A 19,827-nucleotide genomic window follows, 5' to 3' on the forward strand; every position below is an offset into this window, starting at 1 on the left:
AGTCAACTCCTTTAGAAGTCATGTAATAGCAGAGAAAGAGTTTGACAGTATAGTGGAAAGGGTTGTGAGATGTATAAAGGAGACAATAGAGAGAATGAGACAGTATAGACAGCTGATTTGAAGGACAAAGACAAGATGGAAAAAGCAGAAAAAGATAGTGCAAGAAAAAGAGTGATACAGCAAGAGGTTGGGAATGAGATCCAGCCCAAAGTTGAGGCAGGAGATTGACAGGCGTATTGGTGCGGCGTCGGCAGTGATGCAGTCTCTGCATCGGTCTGTCATGGTGAAGAAAGAGCTGAGTCGAAAGGCGAAGCTCTCATATTACTGGTGGATCTACGTTTCTACCCTCACCTATGGTTACGAGCTCTGCATAGTGACCAAAAGAACGAGATCGCAGATACAGACGGCCGAAATGAGCTTCCTCTGCAGGGTGTCTGGGCTCTCCATTAGAGATAGGGTGAGAAGCTTGGTCATCCAGGAGGGACTGGGAGTAAAGCTGCTGGTGGCTCGGGCATCTGGTCCGGATGTCTCCTGGACGCCTCCCTGGTGAGGTGTTCAGGACAGGTCCCACCAGGAGGAGGCCCCGGGGAAGACGTAGGATATGCTGCAGAGACTATGTCTCCCGGCTGGCCTGGGAACACCCTGGGATCCCCTGGGAAGAGCTGGACGAAGTGGCCAGGGAGAGGGAAGTCTGGGCTTCCCTGCTTAAGCTGCTGCCCCTGCGACCCAACCTCAGATAGGCAGAAGAAGATGCATAGATGGATGGACAGCAAGAGATTTTAGCAATGGCTCCGTTTGAAAAGCCACTTGGTGATGTGTGTAAAACAAGCAGTCTGGAGAATGTGGCTAGGATAAATGGATGACGATGTTTGTGTTTGATCAGAGCAGATTGTGAAGACTTGACCTTGAAAAAGAGGTGACTAGCAAACAAACTCTAATGAACAAGTACAATTGTTTTGTTCAGATTATGCATCAGTTTGTTTTTTCACTTCTTTCACTTCCAGGATTTATTTCATTTTTCACTTCTGTTCAATTTGGAGATTTCCACACTGCCAACACAATACAGTTTACCACTATGTTTCTTCTACATCTTTCATGTACTGAGCGTCAAGAATTTTTTGGTCAAAGTTGCTGCAGGAATTTCTGAAGGTGGGTGTTAATCATGTAGACATCTCTGATCCAAAAGATAAAATCACATCTTTTCTTGCAGTTTGATTGCTGATTGCTCTGCTCGCTGCAGCGTGATGTTAAAGTCTGTTGACTAAAGCTTTCTTTCTTTCTTTCAATGAAGATGTGTGATGGATGAGGATGGCTCAGTATCTCACACAGACACAAAAGTAAAGCTAAGATTCCATTACTCATAATGGCCTTGGCATGTGTGTGTTTTTGAGTGTGTATTGGCTACACCCTTTTAATGTTTGTGAATGTGTCTTTGCTTGGATAAGCCAATAAACTCTGACAAATAAAAGCTAGACAGTGTGGTGTGTCATTAAGGCTCCAGGGTTGTTTCTGTACTTACTCTGCAATGCGTCTTTATGTGTGCAGTGTACTTTTACAGTGTTTCAGGTCTAATTTAAATACTACACTGATAATCTACTAATCTACTGTGTATGAAAATAGACATCATTAATTAGATCTAAGCATGGTAACATGACTGATTACAATAAGAACCTTTTTTGCAATCACAAATCAAAACTGACCTTTAGCTTCTGTGTGCATCATTTACTGAATAATAAGGCAAATCTGTCTTATAGTCTTTGTACATTTCCCTTTTAACTGGCAGCCATATACAGTGCTTAACAAATTTATTAGACCACCACCCAAAGTAAGGTTTATGCCACAGCTGTTCTAAATTAACAGCATTGGTAATTACAAAAATCATTTTTTATGTTTCTGCAATGGTTAATACACCAATATGTAGAAGCTCTTTAACCCAAATGATATTTTTAATGCTAAAATATCATTAATATTGTTATCCTTGAATTTTCAAATTTACTGATTTACAAAAAAACTAAAAAAATAGTAAAGCACATTAATGTTTCTTGATCAATATGTCAAATTATAGTTATTTACTTGCATTCCTGAACAGAAAAATGAGTTTTAGTTCTGACTTCTCAGAGAAGCCCAGTGAGCCGGCTCAAATTTGGGTATGAAAAGGTGAATTCAGTTTGAAATTCCTCTTTCCTGTTCAAAATGGTAAAACGTGGAGAGCTCACTGAAAATGAAAGAGTCTGCATTAAAGCACTTCATGATGCTAGATGGCCTCTGAGACAAATACGGCAGGTGGTCTAATAAATTTGTGAAGCACTGTGCATTCTGATTGATATGTAGTTTACATATTTATAAGAAATGGAAATATTCTCCATTCAAAGGTGAAGCCAATGTGAAAATTCACCATAACACCTGCATTTTCCCCCAAAATTTAGCAGGATGGTGAGTGTACAGGTTGCAACAATATCTGACTCAATGAAACTAGACGGGAAACAAACCTTCTCTCAGTTAATTTATCACCTCTGTTTCAAAGAGTGTCTTACTTGTGGTAGGGGTTGAGGATTTCATACTCAATGTATGATGGCTTTTGCAACATGAGATGTATAAAACTACAACATTGCAACCACTGAGTATCAGTTACGTGGAGGTTTTAATCTGAAATTTTGCTTCTTCCAATGCCTCTGAATGCCTCTCTCACAGCAGACGGCACACTTCCCCGCTGATCCAGAAAACTTTCCTTTGTACGTGCGTGTTTTGTATCAGGACATGAGGGAGGAAAACATGAGAGAGTGTTAGGAGTAAATAAAAAAGCCACAGTGAGTTAGAGGGATGATAGGAGATTTCAACATATTGCGATAAATACTGCATATCGCGATACATATTAGTTTTTGGCTATATTGCCCAAGCCTAACTTGGGGTGTCCCTCAAGGCTCTGTTTTCGGCCCTATACTATTTTGTTCAGATATGCTGCCCCTTGGGTTTGTTTTTGATATACAAGTGTACTTTACTATAAAAAAGGAAATTAAAGGTTTGCCACCTTTGCCTTACTTTCAAGATCAGAATAGTAAATATTGCGACAAATCTTAGTAACACTTCTATTTAATCAGCACTTTTCTATGTCCCGTTTGTTTAAAATGTGCTGTATAGCTTACAAGTTAAAGTAAAATCAGTAACAGAAAATTAGGGTTTGCTTCACAGTGTAGCTACCTGTGATAAATAAGTCACTATGGCAGCATCCTGTATCAAGAAAGGAGGTAACACTTATCTACACAGTTATTGAGTTAAATGACTCTGGGTTCAAAATAAATAAAGAAATAAAATATATCACAAAGACGGCAACAATCAAAATGCAATAACCGAGACCTTAAATCAGGAAGTCACAAACAATAGGGCAGCATTACTATGAGTTTACTCACTCCCTTAAAGACTGTATGAGACAAGGATTATTTCCGTTGTTTTATTCTTATCCTTATTTTGCCTTTGTAGTTATAATGCATAATCGTTAAATAAGATAATTCATAACTGGTATAAATAAAACCTTTAATTGGATTTGTGTTCAACATCTTTTTTGACCAATTCTTACACTAACTTACAATGACCTCAGAGTGGATGATACACAGGAAAACATGTATGCTAGGAGTTCCAGCTAGCTCAAAGTTTACCACTTACATAGACCTACTACAGACGTGACTAGAATGACTGAAATCCCCACAGTGAAAGCAAAATAGTGTTTACATTAATGTGCTATATATTTGAGTTAATTATTGAGTTCTAGGTGTATTTGGGAGCCAAAAAAAAGAAAGATAAAGTTAAAAAATAGTATCGTCCTATTTAATAAAATGAGAAACTTGGGAATGCTACACTGAAAGAAGTATTTCTCTGTTCAAATGCAGTGATCTTGAAGCATAGAAAAAGCCCCGGTGCCTACATAGCTGTCAAAATTAACACCACATTGTTTTAGTGCTTTAGGTTAGACCATTCAAGTCTTTTTTTATTTCAAATAAGATGTTGCTCTGGAATGTGTTTTGTTTTTAAAAATGATCTGCAAGTGTCTTATTCTGACATTTCAAACTTTCTAAACTTTCCTTGTATTACACTGTCCACACGAATACCATGTGTTTTATTAAAAATGCCAAGATATGCTCATTCGACTAAACAAATGGCACTGAACTGTGCTTTTTCTATTATAAAGGTCCCATACAGTTAAAAATCACCTGTAAACGGCCACAACTTGAACTGTAGCTTAATATTCAAATTTGCTTGCTTTAGTCTTTTGTTTCAAATATGGTGTTGCTTGTAGAATATTTACTTTGTTTCAGGCTTCATAAAATGATTTGCAGGCATCTTATTCGGAACTTCCTCAACTTTCCTTGTACAAAATGTGCACTACACAGATTACTGCAGGGAATCTGTCTAGAGCAGTATTTTTTTAGCATTAGCATCAAGTAAGTACATGTCCCTTTTGCCATTCAGGTGGGAGTAAGGCTGAGTGGAACCCACTGTGTGACTTTTATTGAAGGATTCTATCCTCACAGTCATCAAAGGTTTTGTGCTTGGAAATGCCCTTAAAAAAGAAAAACTGCATCACAGAATATTAACCATGATATATGAAGAAGGGGAAAACTTGTAATACCAATCTTGTTAGCGATAAACACTCCTGATTGTCTCTCTTTCCTCCTCTCCACTTTTTCTGTTGTTCTCACCTGTCTGGCTTCCCTCTGTAAGTTAATTAGTCTTGGTCGAAATCCAAATGAAGAGGAATTACCACCTTAAACACTTGAAAATGTCCCCTCCCCCACTTTACCTGTCCTCTCATGTAATTACTTGCAAGTTGAATTGGTAAGTATCCAGCAAGAGCATAAAAAGGAGAATTCATGCTCCAGCAACTTTATCTCAGTCTCCCCCTCTATGTGCCAGAAAAACATAGTGAATGAGAGAAAAAAGCTACCTCAGTCTTTGCCCTGTTTCTTCTTTAGTGTTCCAAAGTCATGTCAGCCCCAAACAGATCAATAACAAAGCAGCTTTTCATCAGAAAACACAAATATACCCCAGCATTAAAACCTACACACATATAAAGAAGCTAGTTTAAAAGCTTTAAATCTTGCACGCCTCTATCGATGTAAACAAAGCAGATAAGAGTAACGACAACAAGAGGCCCTCCAACAAACCCCATCAGTCTTCTTCTGCACCCTCAGAGGCCTTTTAAACATTTAAGGACAAAGAAACTGTGAAAAGTATCCAAGAAGACCTTAAAAGTTTTATCTTTTCCCACTTTATTTTGAATACTCATGCCAGAAATTTGCAGCAGAAAATGATGAAGTTATTAAACCCATTTGCTCTTGTGGGACTTTTATTCCATTTCTGTTTTATCGCTTGCAAACTATTACAATTACTACATTTAAAAAAGAGTTTTGAGTTGGAAGGAAGAATATTTCAAGACAGACAACCAAAATGTGTACAAAGGAAGAGTCAAAGCCACATACAAAAAAGGAGCAGAATGAGGAAGTCTGTGGAAAACCACCCATGAGGGATTCTTCTGTTTTTAAAAATGCTGGTAGAGGTGAACTAAGGTAAAAATGTAGATATGAAACTTTTCAAGATATACTCTTATGTTTGACTGGTATAAATGCATCAAAAAAAAAAATAAACATTTCAGGGAATGTGAGGATAGAGACTTGCATACTGCTGGAATAAAACACATCATACCACTGCTTTATCTGCAGTTTCCATTTTTTTTCTTTAGCCAACTGATGCCCTTTCTTTGCTTTATCCTGAGATGACAGTTACATGAAGGCACATAAGGTGTGATATCAATTATGTATATGTTGTTTATTTTAAGACTTTGATGCCTTTGATCATTACCTGAAAAACCTTTTGGGATCTAAAACTCAAACATTGTGACAAACATCAAAAGGGCAAGCAGTTTCTTCTTCATAACCTTCTTCGTAAACAAATCAGATATTTACTGTAGGTGACACTTTTACCTGGACTTCTATGGAGTCATGACTGTTGCAAAACTTAAGAGCACATATTACGATACCAGTACTGGAAATACATCCGATTGCTGAAAATACAAGTATTAGTATTGATAGGTTCAAGTGTTGCTGCACCTACCCAGTACTGGTTAAATAACTTTTGTACCATATATCGTAGCCTCTTACTTTTTTCCTCTTAAAGCTATTTGTTGTGCCATTCCACTGATGCTATCCATGCCTTTGTAGCCCTTACAGGAGGTTCTAGCCAGCCTGGTACTTGGGTGACTTTTCTGGGACTTTGACATTAAGTCCACAAACAGAAGACCTGATATTTAATGTTTTTTTTTTTTGTTTGTTTGTTTTGTTTTTGACAAATTTTAAATCATTTTTTGATTATTTATTGCTGGTAGCTTGAATGCTAACTGCCATACTGTTGTTGTTGTCACATCATGCATGCTTAAACACCCTGATCATTATGAAGAGAACATAATGGAGAGAAAGCGAGATAGAGAGCCTGTGATGTGTCCTTCTGTGTCACTGGTAATTTAATATTCAGCAGAATCTTATGACTCTATTTGCTGAGCCATGTTTACTGTGGGGTTCAAATAATGTGCCAGTTTTCAAAATCACAGTCAGCCCACAAAGTTTACATAGGTATCAGATCACTCTGGTATCGGAATTGGGGCATTTAAATTTCCTCATTTAAATGCCCCATAACATTTCACAAAATCCTTGTTTGGGGGTAGATCAATTACCAGCCTGGCAGATTATTGACTCCAAAATTTGGCATTTGGATGATTGTTGGTACCAACATTTTAGTCCATAAAATTAATAGATCAAAAAGTGTGCTACCTTGGCTCCACTGCAAAGTTTGTCCTTCCTTCTGGCTTTAATCTCGCTCACCACAGTCTCATTTACTGTCCTGTATACAGGGCTGGACTGCTAATCTGCCATACAGGGCCCTTCCTGCTCTGCCATCGCACTTTGGGGCTGGTATGATTTTATTACCTCCGCCAAGGAGGTTATGTGATTGACAGGGTTTGTTAGTTAGTTTGTTTGTTAGTTTGTTTGTTAGTTTGTTAGCAACATAACTCAAAAAGTTATGGATAGATTTTGATGACATTTTTAGGAAATGTCAGAAATGGCAAAAGGAAGAACTGATTAGATTTTGGGAGTGATCCAGATCACTGTCTGGATCCAGAAATTCTTTAAAGGATTCATTGTTATTGGGAAATAGGGCTACTGGCGGAGGTCTGTGCTCTCCGAGTGTTTTCTAGTTTTATTTTGCTATGATTGCTCACTGTTTATGTTTGTTAACTTGAACAAGGAAAAACCCACTATATTCACCCCTGACAACAAGAGAATCAGTGAAAATTGAATGAAATTGCATAATTGTATTCATCTATGGCATTTATAACCCAGCTTTGTAATAAATTGGGGGAATAATTTGGTATTAAAAGAGGAGAAGGAACAGTGTAGTTATGTCATGTACCTGAAGTAAAAGGATGGTTTGCACAAATCAAATACCAGGGTCAAATTAACTAAATAAAAATAACCCAGTCCAGCACTGCCCGTGTACGACACAATCTGATTGGCTAGCTGTCACATGAGTACCAGCCAATCAACGGCGAGGCCTGGGTGGATGGATAGAATCACTTCCTGTTTTCCTGATTCTGCTCTGTTGCCCTCTGCTGTTTCTCATACTGATAGACCTTGGACTAAATGCTTATCTTCTGTCATTTTTTAGTATTCAGTTTTACTGTTGCCACAATAACTACACTTGTACAACATGTAGCTGTAAATTCATGTAGCAAGCTAACCAGCCACCAGACTATAAAACATTTGATTTGGCACAAAAACAGCATCCAAGAACTCAGTAGAAGGCTGAGAAAATCTAAGCACAAAGAGGCAGTTTTGAGCACAAGCACAGGTTTCAACTGAAAGTTTGAGGAAAAATCAGATCCGAAAATCAATAAGCCATGCTCTCAAAAATATTAAAAAAGGACTCTTGAGTTTTGCAACAATAATGTTAATTCTCAGATCATCTTCACTAAAGCAATGCCACGAACCAATGTAGCACAGCAACTCCCAGTGAGTGAAAAGTGTTCAGTGACTCATTGGGGTATAAAGTTTGTGACCTTGCTGTTAAAGGATGATTTCTCTCCCCTCCAAGCCTGCAATAACAGAGAAACACAATGTAGAACAATCCTGCTGCTGCCCTATGAAAGAGCATTAAGTGGTTGCCTGTGAATGTGTTTCTGACACTCCCAGCACTGACAGACAGCGATAGCTCAGGAAAAAAAGAACAACCACTGACACATATTTTGCACACATTCCTGCAGAGACACATTTCCACAACCTCTGCAACTACATAAGACAAGAATTTCTGTAATCCTAACACCAAAACTCTTTTTGTTTTCTCTTTGTATTCCCTCTAAATCTTGACAGAGGCACAGGAAATAAAAAGGCAGACAGAAAAGCAGATGGAGGCATAACTTGGGGGGAAATTGCCTTATAAGAGAAAATTCAAATGAGGCATCTGATGATCTTCTATGAGGAAATGAGTGAATATTTTTCCCTGGCTAGTGCCACTATCCACTAGATTTTTACAGAGAGAAGGAAAAAAGCAGTTGTAGCATCGTTATTATAAGTGATACAAAACCTAATCACCATCTGCAACATGCAAATACAAGCAAATAACATATTCAGGAAAAAGCTGCAAGCTTAACTTAATTATGAAGGTGAAACGCAACATGACTTGTTTTTACGATAACGATAAGACAAATTAGACGAGGAGCTGGGCTAAGGGTTTTTCAAAGTATAACTGGAATTACACAAGTCAGGGGGGATAAACACAACAGGATTACTGATCTGGGTTTAAGTATCTGAAGGCTAGAAGGCTGTTGTTCTCAAGGAATACCTTGGCAATTGAAGACTAATTGTTGGCTTTTCTTTATAGTTTTACATTAGCCTTGAAGGGTCTTCTTTGCACGTATTCATTATTCAGTAAATACAGAACCATTAAATGGCCAAAGGCTCATTGCACATTAACAAAACAACATCCATGGGTGAAATCACCAGCATAACTCACCATTAAAGCTGACAGCACGAATGTGGCTGAGGAGCTCTTTCCCATCAATGTTGTTGGCCATGCGCGGGCAAAGACCTGGGTATCCATAGCAGAGCTCCCGGTGCATGCGATGCAAGGCGTGGGCCATGGCGTACACGGCGTCCATCACGAACTGAACCTTCCCCTCTTGTTCATAGCTCGAGTCACGACCAACTTTTTCCAAGCCTGAGGATGGAGGAGGAAAAGAGGTCAGAAAAAGGAAGACAATTTACAGGCAGGTTGTAAGGGACTGTGGAGAGAAAACACTGCAGATGGAGGAGTAATCTTTGTATGATTTGTGTCTGATTGTGCTCAGTATCCAAGAAATAACAGATCAGGCCAGATTTAGTCAGTGAACAACATGATTAATATCTATGATCTCACAATGGTAGTAATTGGACAAGAAAAACTGGACAGAAACAGTAACAAAACAGAAGGAAATCCAAGAGGCCAATGGAGATGAATTCAGTTAACCATTGAATGCCTCTACTTCCTGTTTGGACCCACGGCAAACAGATAATGTACAAAACCAAATAAAAAATTAAAAAAAAACACCAACAATGTTAGTCAGTGTTGAAAAAAAAACTACACAAATTGATTTAAATTATTATGAGATACTAGATATTGAGTGTTATTTCAGCTTTCAGTGTGATTGATGGTAGCATGAACATGCCAGCCAGAAATGACTTTTTTAAAATGGTTAGCATGCTGCTCCAGAAGTCCTATGGTAACATGAATTCCATAAAGATGTCTCAGTTGAATACAGAAACAATACACTGTAGCTCTAAAATGTCCACAAGCCCCTGTTAAAGTCTATGTTTTTATAGGTTAAAAAGGGTCCATCTCAAAAAAGAACAACCAACATTGGAGTAGTATATAAAAAACCAAAGATGACCAAAACCTGGTTGCATAAATATGCAAACCTCTAAAACTGAAAGATTTTGGACACTTTGAGATGGGATACTCTGTAGCATGGCTCGTCAATTACATTTGTACAAGGGCCAGTTTTTACTTGGAAGACACTGAAGGGGCCGGACTTCCCAAAAAATAAATTTAACTAAATATTTTGGCCCAATTAAGAAAATAGTTCTTTTTTTTTCTTTCAAAAAATGTTATTTTTTGCCTTTGCCAATGAGATCAGTGTTAATCCCCTAAACTGCAGCTGCCACTAGGGGGCAATTGCAATATTTTGGCTATATATCTCTGGGGCTGGTGTGTTGTCATAATTTGGTTTTAATGCTAAAATGCTGTGTTGTGATTGGTGGGAGAGAAGTCAGAAAACCAGTCTATTGTGGTGTTCTCTGGCAGGAAGAATTGTACTCTAAAAGTGCCGAAAGATTAAAGTTGACAGCCACTTTAATCAAGAACAAATTCACGAGTATGTCTTTATCATGCATTACTAATGATGACTAAGGGGTGAATTTCTATAAAATGGATCAAACATTAAGCCAACATTTAAAGCCTATTAGGATTTTTTTTAAATAACATACCCTAAATACCACAACATATTTCTCCTCTGCACATTTTCTGACTTAAAAAATCTTCTTGGGGCCTGATGTGGCCCCCAGGCCACCAGTTGATAATCACTGCTCTATAGACTCCTGCCCAAAATACATCATCAGGCCAAGTAGTAGTCTAAAGGTGTGCATACTTATACTACTAGGTTTTTGTTAAAGTTTTGATTAAATTATACGTCTTGGCATTATTTTTACACCACAAACGTATTTAACTAGGGTGTGTAGACTCTTTAGAGCAAAATACAAATATTGTTTCAAAAAGCTGCAGTACATTTTTATTTTTCAACTAAGAAGCTGTTTAGCTAGTATGAGCTCCTCTTTATGGTAGGGTTTACCACTAAGAAACATGGCCTATGATTTCCTAAGGAGTCTTTAAAACTGTAGTCACAATCTGAGTAAGCAACCAAGCATGGCCTTTTTAAACTTTATGGCCTGTGCTTGATTTAAAAGTAATTATGTCTGGAATTAAACAATCAAAGGATATAAAATTACAAGTACAGAACAGGAAAGTAGACAAGCAGTGACAGATTAAATCAGAGCAAAGCATGTTGAGGTTGGTGGAGGTGGCGGAAGTGAGAAAATAGATGAAAAGAAGGCAACAGGTTAAACTTCAGCTTTTAAAACTTTAAAGAGGAAGATGAAAACACATAAAAGGGAACCTGAGCGAGACAGGTTCAGCATCAGACAGGTAGCAGGGCACTCAGCCTGACAATGACAAATAACTCCTCTCAATCCATTCTCACCCTGGCAGCAAAGTTACAGCAGAAGGAACAACATGCTCCTTTTCTACATCTTTTCAACCACTGATAATGGCATTTTCTTGTATGAGAAAAAAGCTTGGAAAGTGTTTGGATGAGGCAAAATTTGCTTCATCCTCTTTCTGACCTCTGTCACATGACTCTGTATTTAGGACTTTTGGTAAAGTAGTCTTTTTAGAAAAATAATGCTGTATTTGCTGCTTGTAATATTGAACAGCACTCCCGTGTTTCCTGTGCTTTTGTCCTCTTGCTAAAGCCATGAGGCTTATCTTATTACTGCAGCATAATTAATTACTGCAGAGTAATGTTTAGGTTCATCAATCGGAAAGGAAACAAATGCATATTTGCATTTGGCCTTCATGCTCGTGTGCTGGCACAGTACAAATACACACAAACAAGCAAACAACCTTCCAGCTGTGATTCATTGCGAGGGTTTTATGTAGCGATTCATTAGCATGAGCTAATGAAAGAAAGACCAGGGTGAAAATGGAACATTCTTGATGCATTACAATGAAAATCACCAACTGAGTACGGCATTTTGTTTTCTTTTGTTGCACAGACCTTTCTTTTCAAAAACTTCAAAATCAACTTTCTCCTCTGCCTAAATTTCTCAAACTAGCACCTTCATTTTCTGATGAATGTGTTGTTCTTTTCCTCCTGTTTTCTCTTCCCCACACCCTGCCTTTTCCTTGATTTTATTCACCCATTTTCTTATGAGCAGCAGTAACCTTCAGGCTACACAAACTGACTCAAACCCTGTCTGGGTTGAGTTGAATTAACAAGACCAGGGGCCCCTCAATCAATATGAAGAATCCATAAGGAATTAATGGGGTCCCGAGAATGAAATCCAATCCACAGTTAAAAAGGGGCTGTTGGCTGTTTTTTGAATGCATGTTTGTTTGAGTGTGTGTCTGCGTGGATGCCATCTCGTAAAAAGTCAAGTAAGACTGCTGATTCAAAGATGAGTTTTTATTTGGAAAGAGGAGCCACCTGCTAGGCAAACTCTGATCTCGTGTTGTGGTCAAAAATGAAAAAACATGTTGGCACAGTTGGAGTCTTACATCAAAAGAAGCAATAAAAAAACATCTAGATTAGCAATAACAAAAACACGGTTAAGATCTTGATATTGTTATTTTGGCAATTAACAAGTGTTACAGACTTATCACAGCTTATTGAGTTCTATCATTTCATTTTATATTGTATTGCATCTTATGGCATGGCATTGTATGGTATGATTTTGTATCATATCACACTGTTTCTTAGTGTACAACGTTATATGAAGTCATATTGCATTGTGTCATATCAAAGGGAGGAGTTGTGTCGAAAAAAAATATCTTTCCTCATTGGCAAGAACAACAAGTGAGTAGATCTCCAACCAGGTTTAACACTTTAAAAGTGTTTATATTTGTCCTGTTTTGTTTTGTAGTGGCTTTCCCTTGTGTGTGTGATTCCAGTTTTCTTCCTGCTTGACTTACTTACTTTGACCTCCATGTTGATTACCCTCACTAGTTCCACCTGTGTCTCATTGTCCTCACCTGTCTCCCTTTGTTTAATCAGTCCCTGTGGATTTAGGTTCTGTGTTTCTCCATGTCTTTTGTCAGTTCATTGCTTGCTGTTTGATGTTTCCTGTGCTGCCTGTGACGTCTTCGTGTGTTGGAGGTTTTTCCTTAGGATTTTTGTTAATTGAATTTAGTTTGTTTTTTCTCTGCACTTGAGATTTTTCACCACAATCAAGACATAGAAAGTCTTAAATAGTTTCAATATTGACAGAGCTGCAGTAACTCTTGAAAATCTGTGGCAAGTAGTAGTGGGCGGCAAGGTTATAATAGTTTTGGATTTTTCATTAGTTTCTATTTTTATTTTGTTTTCACTTTCTGTGTTCGATTTCAGTTTAGTTTTTATTAGTTTTGACTGCTGGTTTGTTAGTTTCGTTTAGTTTTCATTTTGCAAAAATGCTTCATTTTAGTTTAGTTTTTACTAGTTTTAGTGTTAGCTTTAGTTTTTTACAGATAGATGTCAGGGCTGAGTGAGCGTCATACACTATTAAAAGCATATTCTAACAGGCTACTCTTCACTTATTATTTTATTTACTTAATGATGATGTTTGAATAAAACTCCAAACATAAATCTACCATTGTGTGAAGTCTTAACCAATCAGATCAGGCCATTTTACTCTCCCCAGACTTGTGTGTCGTTGCTAGTCAGTATGGTTGTGTCAGAGACTAAAACTAACGGTATTTTGTCTCCATTTTTATTTTATTTTAGTTTTGTAAACATACTAAACCGTTTTAGTTAGTTTCCATTTTTTTGGTAAAACTTAGTTTTTGTTTAGCTTCAGTTAACCTGAATGATATTGGAATTTTAGTTTTAGTTATTAGTTAGTTTTAGTTAACTATACAACCTTGGTGGGCGGTAAACTGGTATTTATACTGTTACTGGTAAATTTTTTGCTACAGAATGGATTTTTGCAACACTGTCATCACTGGTTTAAATGTTTGTGTTGTGCTGTGATGCACGCACGAGGCATATCCACTCCCACAGCTGACAGAGCGAGTGATTTGTGACAGACAGCTCAGGCTGAGTCCAGTCATTAGCATGTTTAGCTCTAGTTTTACGTGTAGCCAGGTAACTAACTCAATGTCAACTATTTTGCCACTGTAATCAAGCACAGTTAGCAAGCAATATGTGTGCTTTTCTTCTCAAAGTTTGATCGCTGTACCGTAACAAGGTCGGTGTGCCGTCTCTGCCAGCCTGCCTGGGTCTTTAACACAAGCTGCGTGCTGCTTTGGATGGTTATGGTTTGTGTAGAGACCAGCGCTGCAGCTATTCATCTTACAACAGCTTAAACAACCGTTTCAAGGTGTGTTTTAACTTATGACTTTTTTTTTTTTTTTTAACTAAACGATGAGTCAAAGATCCAGGCTGCGACTTTACATGAGGTCAGAGAAGCAGCTGTAAACTCGCCGGTACAGCAGCCAAAGCTAAGCTAAATCAATGCTAAACACACTACTTCCCTCAAGCTCTTCACAATAAAAGTCCGCAGCTGTTATTTTTCTGAAACACTTTTATTGTGAATGCCCTCATCAGGAAATGCACTCAAGTCATTAGCAGCTTAACACACCTCATCAGGATTATATGTAAAACTTGGAGTGCAGTTAGACAGAAGTAAACCTAGAGAGACTTATAAAAAAATCTGTGTGCCTATGCTTAGACATAAATTGATAATGCAATCAAAAGCTTGTTTTAAGGGGAGAAAGAGGTGTATAACACCTGAATTTGGATTTAAAACATGTATAGTAAGATTGTTTGTTTATCATATACTTTCATATCTTAGCATAGAACAACATACTCTATCATATTGTACCTTATCACATCATACCATATCATTTAGCATCTTGTATCATATTGTATCATATCCTGTCCTGTCCTCTCTTGTCATATCATTGTGTCCCCTACAACTCCAGCCCATATTTCAGAGACTGTAATACTTGGATCTCTCCTTTTTCTGTCTCTGTGTTTTGATCCTGCAGCAAGGAGTTTACCCAGCACTTACTCCACTGCTGAAGTCTGTTTGTCTTTCCTGTTTCCACTCTCTCCCCAAGACTCCTGCCCAGTGCAACCACATTCCTCTGTGCCAAGCTCAACTCTCTCCAGCTCGGTCGAAGATTCAGATCTTCATTTTGCTCCTGGATGTTACATTTTGTATCTTCTCCAGCTTGGTGTATTGAGCCTATACATTATTGATTCCACAAGAACAGGCAGGGTTGAGATCCTGACTGACATAGTTCGAGCAAAATGCATATGGGAAAAACTACCTGCTTAATGCAGCAGGCTGAGAGTGAGGGTCAAAAATCGATTGAGTTGTTTCTCAGCAACAGGCATGGGAAAACAACTTGTTGCTCAGACTCGGCCGATGTGGTGTTTTGTGTATCACGCTTTTTAATTTGACATTTCATTAGAAAAGCAGCTGCATATGACAGTAACCTTTATTTATCCAGAAAAGACATGCACCTCAGCAAGCTGATTCATAATTCATTCATATCTCTGGAGTCTCTGAGAAAAGGAACACATTTCTCATTAGTTTTCAAATTCTGGCCACAAGCCTACTTTCCTGACATCATCCCAATTTGTATTTAATTTCTTTTTAATAGTCAACAGGAAAATTGTACAACACAAAATATAATTTACTTTTGAGGCATGAATAAATCTTTGCTTTTCTTTTTAAAGACATGAAAAGTAGCCTTTTTGTTCTTTCTACAAACAAATTGTGAGTCACAGCAGTTTCAGGGTGCAGGCAAACACTTGTCAATACTACAAAGACCTAAATGTTTTTAATGGTTTGAAACTCTTGTCACACCCTGAGGTTACTCCATTAACAGCCTCAGTAATGTGATTGATGCTGCTTAGCCTTGACAAAACCTTCAGAATACTGAATTGAACCAGCTGCTGTGTCTGCTTAAAACAAAAAACCAATAGAGAGGTGCAGCAAGGTGAAGCTAATGCAGCTAACTGGCTGGCTAACTGCTTTGATGGATCCCATTGGGAGTCAATTTAGTGCTCTTGTCACTGATCTCAGGGCAGCAACACGCAATACGATGTGTGTGGATTTACCTTTAATCAGAGCGTTTATGGATGGGATCCAGCACTTTAATCCATGTGGAGCAACAGTTGAAGTAGTACAAATCTACCATTTAATCTATAAGCTGAAATAATTAAACTGTGCTCCGTTCAGATTAAAGTATTCAAACATGTTTGCCTTTAATATCACCTAGTGGAAACTTCCTCTTTCACTGCAAGCAAAATGCAGCAGTTTTTTATTATTATCCAATATGTCTTTGGGTTCATGGTACTTCTTTTGTGACATTAGATGTAAAATTTTCTAATTTAATGTTATCTTTAAGAGTGACTAAACCCATGTGTTTCAGCTGAGGTGCAGATACCCAGGAATTTCTAAAAATGCCTTTAGAGTGAGGGGGCATAATACACATCCACTCCCTCCTTCCTACTGTCCCTAATCAGCCACATCATTCTGTCCATGCTGCTTTTTAGATTCTCAGTCAACAGCATTTCATTATCCACAACCCTGAAGTGTCACAGTGACATTTCTGTTGGATTGGTCTCATCTTTTCCTGTGAAATTTCTCCTTTTTGTCTGGTTATTGGCAAATTCAACAGATATTTTTAAACATAAGATATAAGACACAAGATACTATAAGGTCATTAAAGATGGGAAACTTTCAGTACCTCACAGTTTGATTCAATTCCAGTTCTAGGGGGGTCATGATCTGAATCAATAAAATGAGTTCAAAAGCAATTAATCCACAGGAGTATGAATCAGAATATGAGGGTGTAACAAGCTTTATGCTATAAAGGAGGAGGCTGGGGTGGAGGAGGTTAAGCTTTACCAGCAGCAGTGTTGTGCTTCAGCATTAAAGCAAGCAGGGATAAGTAAGAAGTACGTCATATTTAAATACACCACTGTATTGAGAGAAAGAGCTGTGATTGGCTATGGGAGTCAATGATTAGGATCAGCTGGCAGTCAGCTGATCACAGCTGGGCGTATGACTACTGTGTCCTGCATGAATTAGTGCTGAGCTTCATTAAGGTGTTTATTTCAGCAACTACTTCAGTCTGCTGTGCACTAAGGAGCTGTAAATTGATATTTGGAATTAAAGAGCTTAATGAAATGTGTTCAAAATAATGCATTGGTGAACCTGTATTTGTTATCAGCTTATTACAATAATACAAATACACAGAGGAAAACCTCAAACAAAGGAAACACTACTATGTGCTTAAAACTACTAATGCATTTGAAGCCTTCGCTGTTGATGATGCTGCAGGAGAATAGGTGTTATGGTTTGAACAGTGACTGTGTTAACTGGTGACTTTTCCACTGAATGTGTGAGTGGTTGTTGTACTAACAGTGTCAAACCCCTGACCATTTTCTCTTACATCAATAATATCTTTGACAAATATGAACTGCGTGAAATGCTCAACAGAGAGACTCTGAAAGTTTCAGACATTGTTAGCCTCATAGCATAACAGCAAAGCACAATCATCCAATCAAAGCATATTTTTGCATATTTTAAGGTTTTTAGAAAAAAAGTAAACCACATATTTTAGGAAACACAAAGGATTTTTTTATTTATACTGTGGCAATAAGCTCTACCAGATGTGTGAACAAGTTTCTTGAAAAAGCCACAACAAGGACTTCATAACAAATAAAAGTGACTTAATAGATAATAATTAATAGATGACTTCGGCATGTAGTGTTTATGGACTGTAACAAGCACTCTGATTGGCTGAGGATATAGGCAATAAGGCACTATGAATCAGCAGCATTAGGAGAGTAGAATTAGGAAGATATCACAATTTGGCCAAAAAATGACTTAGGCAATTATGCTATGAGGCTAACAATACGTTATAAAGACAACTACAGACATCTATGCATAGTCACCAGTTAAAATGGTCACTTGTTAATCCGTAACACCTGCCTTTGACGTAAACCAGATGATTTCCTGTTATTTTCATTGTCCTGTCCATCAGTAGCTGTTGGTTGATGTTCTACTAATTTTTATGCGAGCATATGAACCATTCCTGGTGTAACCTAGATCACTTTCACTACGCACACCTAGCATACGTCAGGTCAGGCTTCCTCTTACACGGGGATTGTAGAATCCAGAAAGAATCTTAAAACTTTTTGTGTGTGAAAATAGGAGTAACTCATGGCTCCACAGACAGCATACAGCTCTTTAATATGTCAGGCACAGCCATACAAACATTGCCAACATCGAGAGCTAGCGCTGCTAATGCTAACAGAGCAGCTTATGAGCCCCACACGTCCTGCTGCATTTGTGTACCAGAGAAGCCTGAGACCTAACACAGAGTAAAATACCAGCAGCAGGTTCAGCTCAATCCAGCTGCTGATGAAAAATGCACTTTTTCCAGTACATTTAATTGTCATGTAGAAGACCTTTTTTTTTCAAGAAAGACAAAATTTAGTTGCAATATCAGGCAACAGCACTACTTTACCAACTATCCTAGAGTGTCAGTGGAGGAGAAAATGTTATAAAAAAAAATCAGTTGCATGAGATGATCTGGTAGATGTGTAGAACAGTCTATGCAAATTTTTAACTCAAAATGTCACATTTAAATATTCTGTGCTAAAATGTCAAGATTTGGATCCTTAACAATCAACAGTGCAACTAAATCCCCTTATATATAGGTCTTCATTGAACGAAAGTAGTCTGAGGGTTTAGTCACTCTTTAAATGTGAGCTATTCCTTGCTGTCCTCTTATGAAGTCCTGTTATTTATTCAAATAATTCATCAAACAAGATCCTTGCGATGCCACACTGGTAACATGCTCAGGTAACATGACCTCTCTGCTGGGTGAGGTAATGAATAATGATCTTTTTTACTGAAATGAGAGTAAAAAGCTTTGAGTTGAGCTTTGAAAATAATGACTTTGCTCCAACAGTAACATTTTATCAGCTACTTTTTCTCACAAGCCTCTTCTGCACAGTAACTTTTTCCAGAAGCCTGATTACCGTTGAGACGTTTAAACTTCTAATTTGATGCTCACATGAGAAATCTGATCAACTTTAGCACAGTGCCAGATGGTTTATTGTTATACCACACTCCTAGCCAAGAACATTAGCACACACACATCCAAAACAGCTGATTACAGGCATCATCTGCTACATTGCTCCCAGTGAGTGGGAGCACAGAGCAAAATGTAGTTAAGCTTGCAATATCTAACCGGCTTCAGTGATGCTGGACTGAATCAGAGTAACGTAACAGAAGAAATATGGATGGGCACAATAGGAAACAGTTCCTTTTTATTAGAGGAAATTAAGGTCCATAATGTCTGGAAAGTAACTACAATAATCAACAAAAGGCCATTTAAAACCAACCATACTTTAAAATATAATCATACTAATGGTCAATAAACACAGCTAAAGTAGACATTTATGGCAAATGCCTCATGATGTTGTACCTTTACAGGGCACGGCTGGCACTCAAGACACCTAGCACTAGACACATGAAAACATGAAGGTCTGGATATCAATAGAGCCCACATTGTTGAAGCTTTTGGCAAATATATTTAATATGAGTGCACATGACATACTTAGCTAAGAGTAAAAGCTGTCTCTATTCAAATGACATTTCATAAAACAATGTTCTAAGTACCTGGAACATTTTTAGACACTGTACTACATGACTTCAAGTGCAGTTAAAGTAAAGAGAGGTATCAAGGTAGCAGAAATTTGTCAGAAAGATTTTTAGGCGGTCAATCTGGTTTTCTACTTTGAATTTGAAAGACAGAATGACAGTGTCAAATATTGTCAGTCAGAAATGTACGCTGCAGTTGTTCTGTGTTTTTCTGTCTTGCAAACTCTCAAAGTGTTTCACACAACTTGCAGCACTCACCATTTGAAATCCACACTCAAGGCAGTGGCTGCTTCTCCAGGTGTCA

General features: G+C 37.9%; 1 protein-coding gene across 4 annotated transcripts in view; it reads right to left on the bottom strand.

Annotated features, from left to right (window-relative positions):
• grm8a (glutamate receptor, metabotropic 8a) overlaps positions 1 to 19,827 on the bottom strand; it is a 351,812-nt gene that overhangs the window by 69,200 nt on the left and 262,785 nt on the right. For all 4 annotated transcript variants that reach the window (XM_041781265.1, XM_041781266.1, XM_041781267.1 and 1 more), the window contains one exon: positions 9,058 to 9,261. In XM_041781265.1, coding sequence (XP_041637199.1) covers positions 9,058 to 9,261 — 204 coding nt within the window. The remainder of the gene's footprint in view (positions 1 to 9,057; positions 9,262 to 19,827) is intronic.

This window comes from Cheilinus undulatus, linkage group 23, assembly GCF_018320785.1.
Source record: "Cheilinus undulatus linkage group 23, ASM1832078v1, whole genome shotgun sequence".
Lineage (NCBI taxonomy): Eukaryota > Metazoa > Chordata > Actinopteri > Labriformes > Labridae > Cheilinus > Cheilinus undulatus.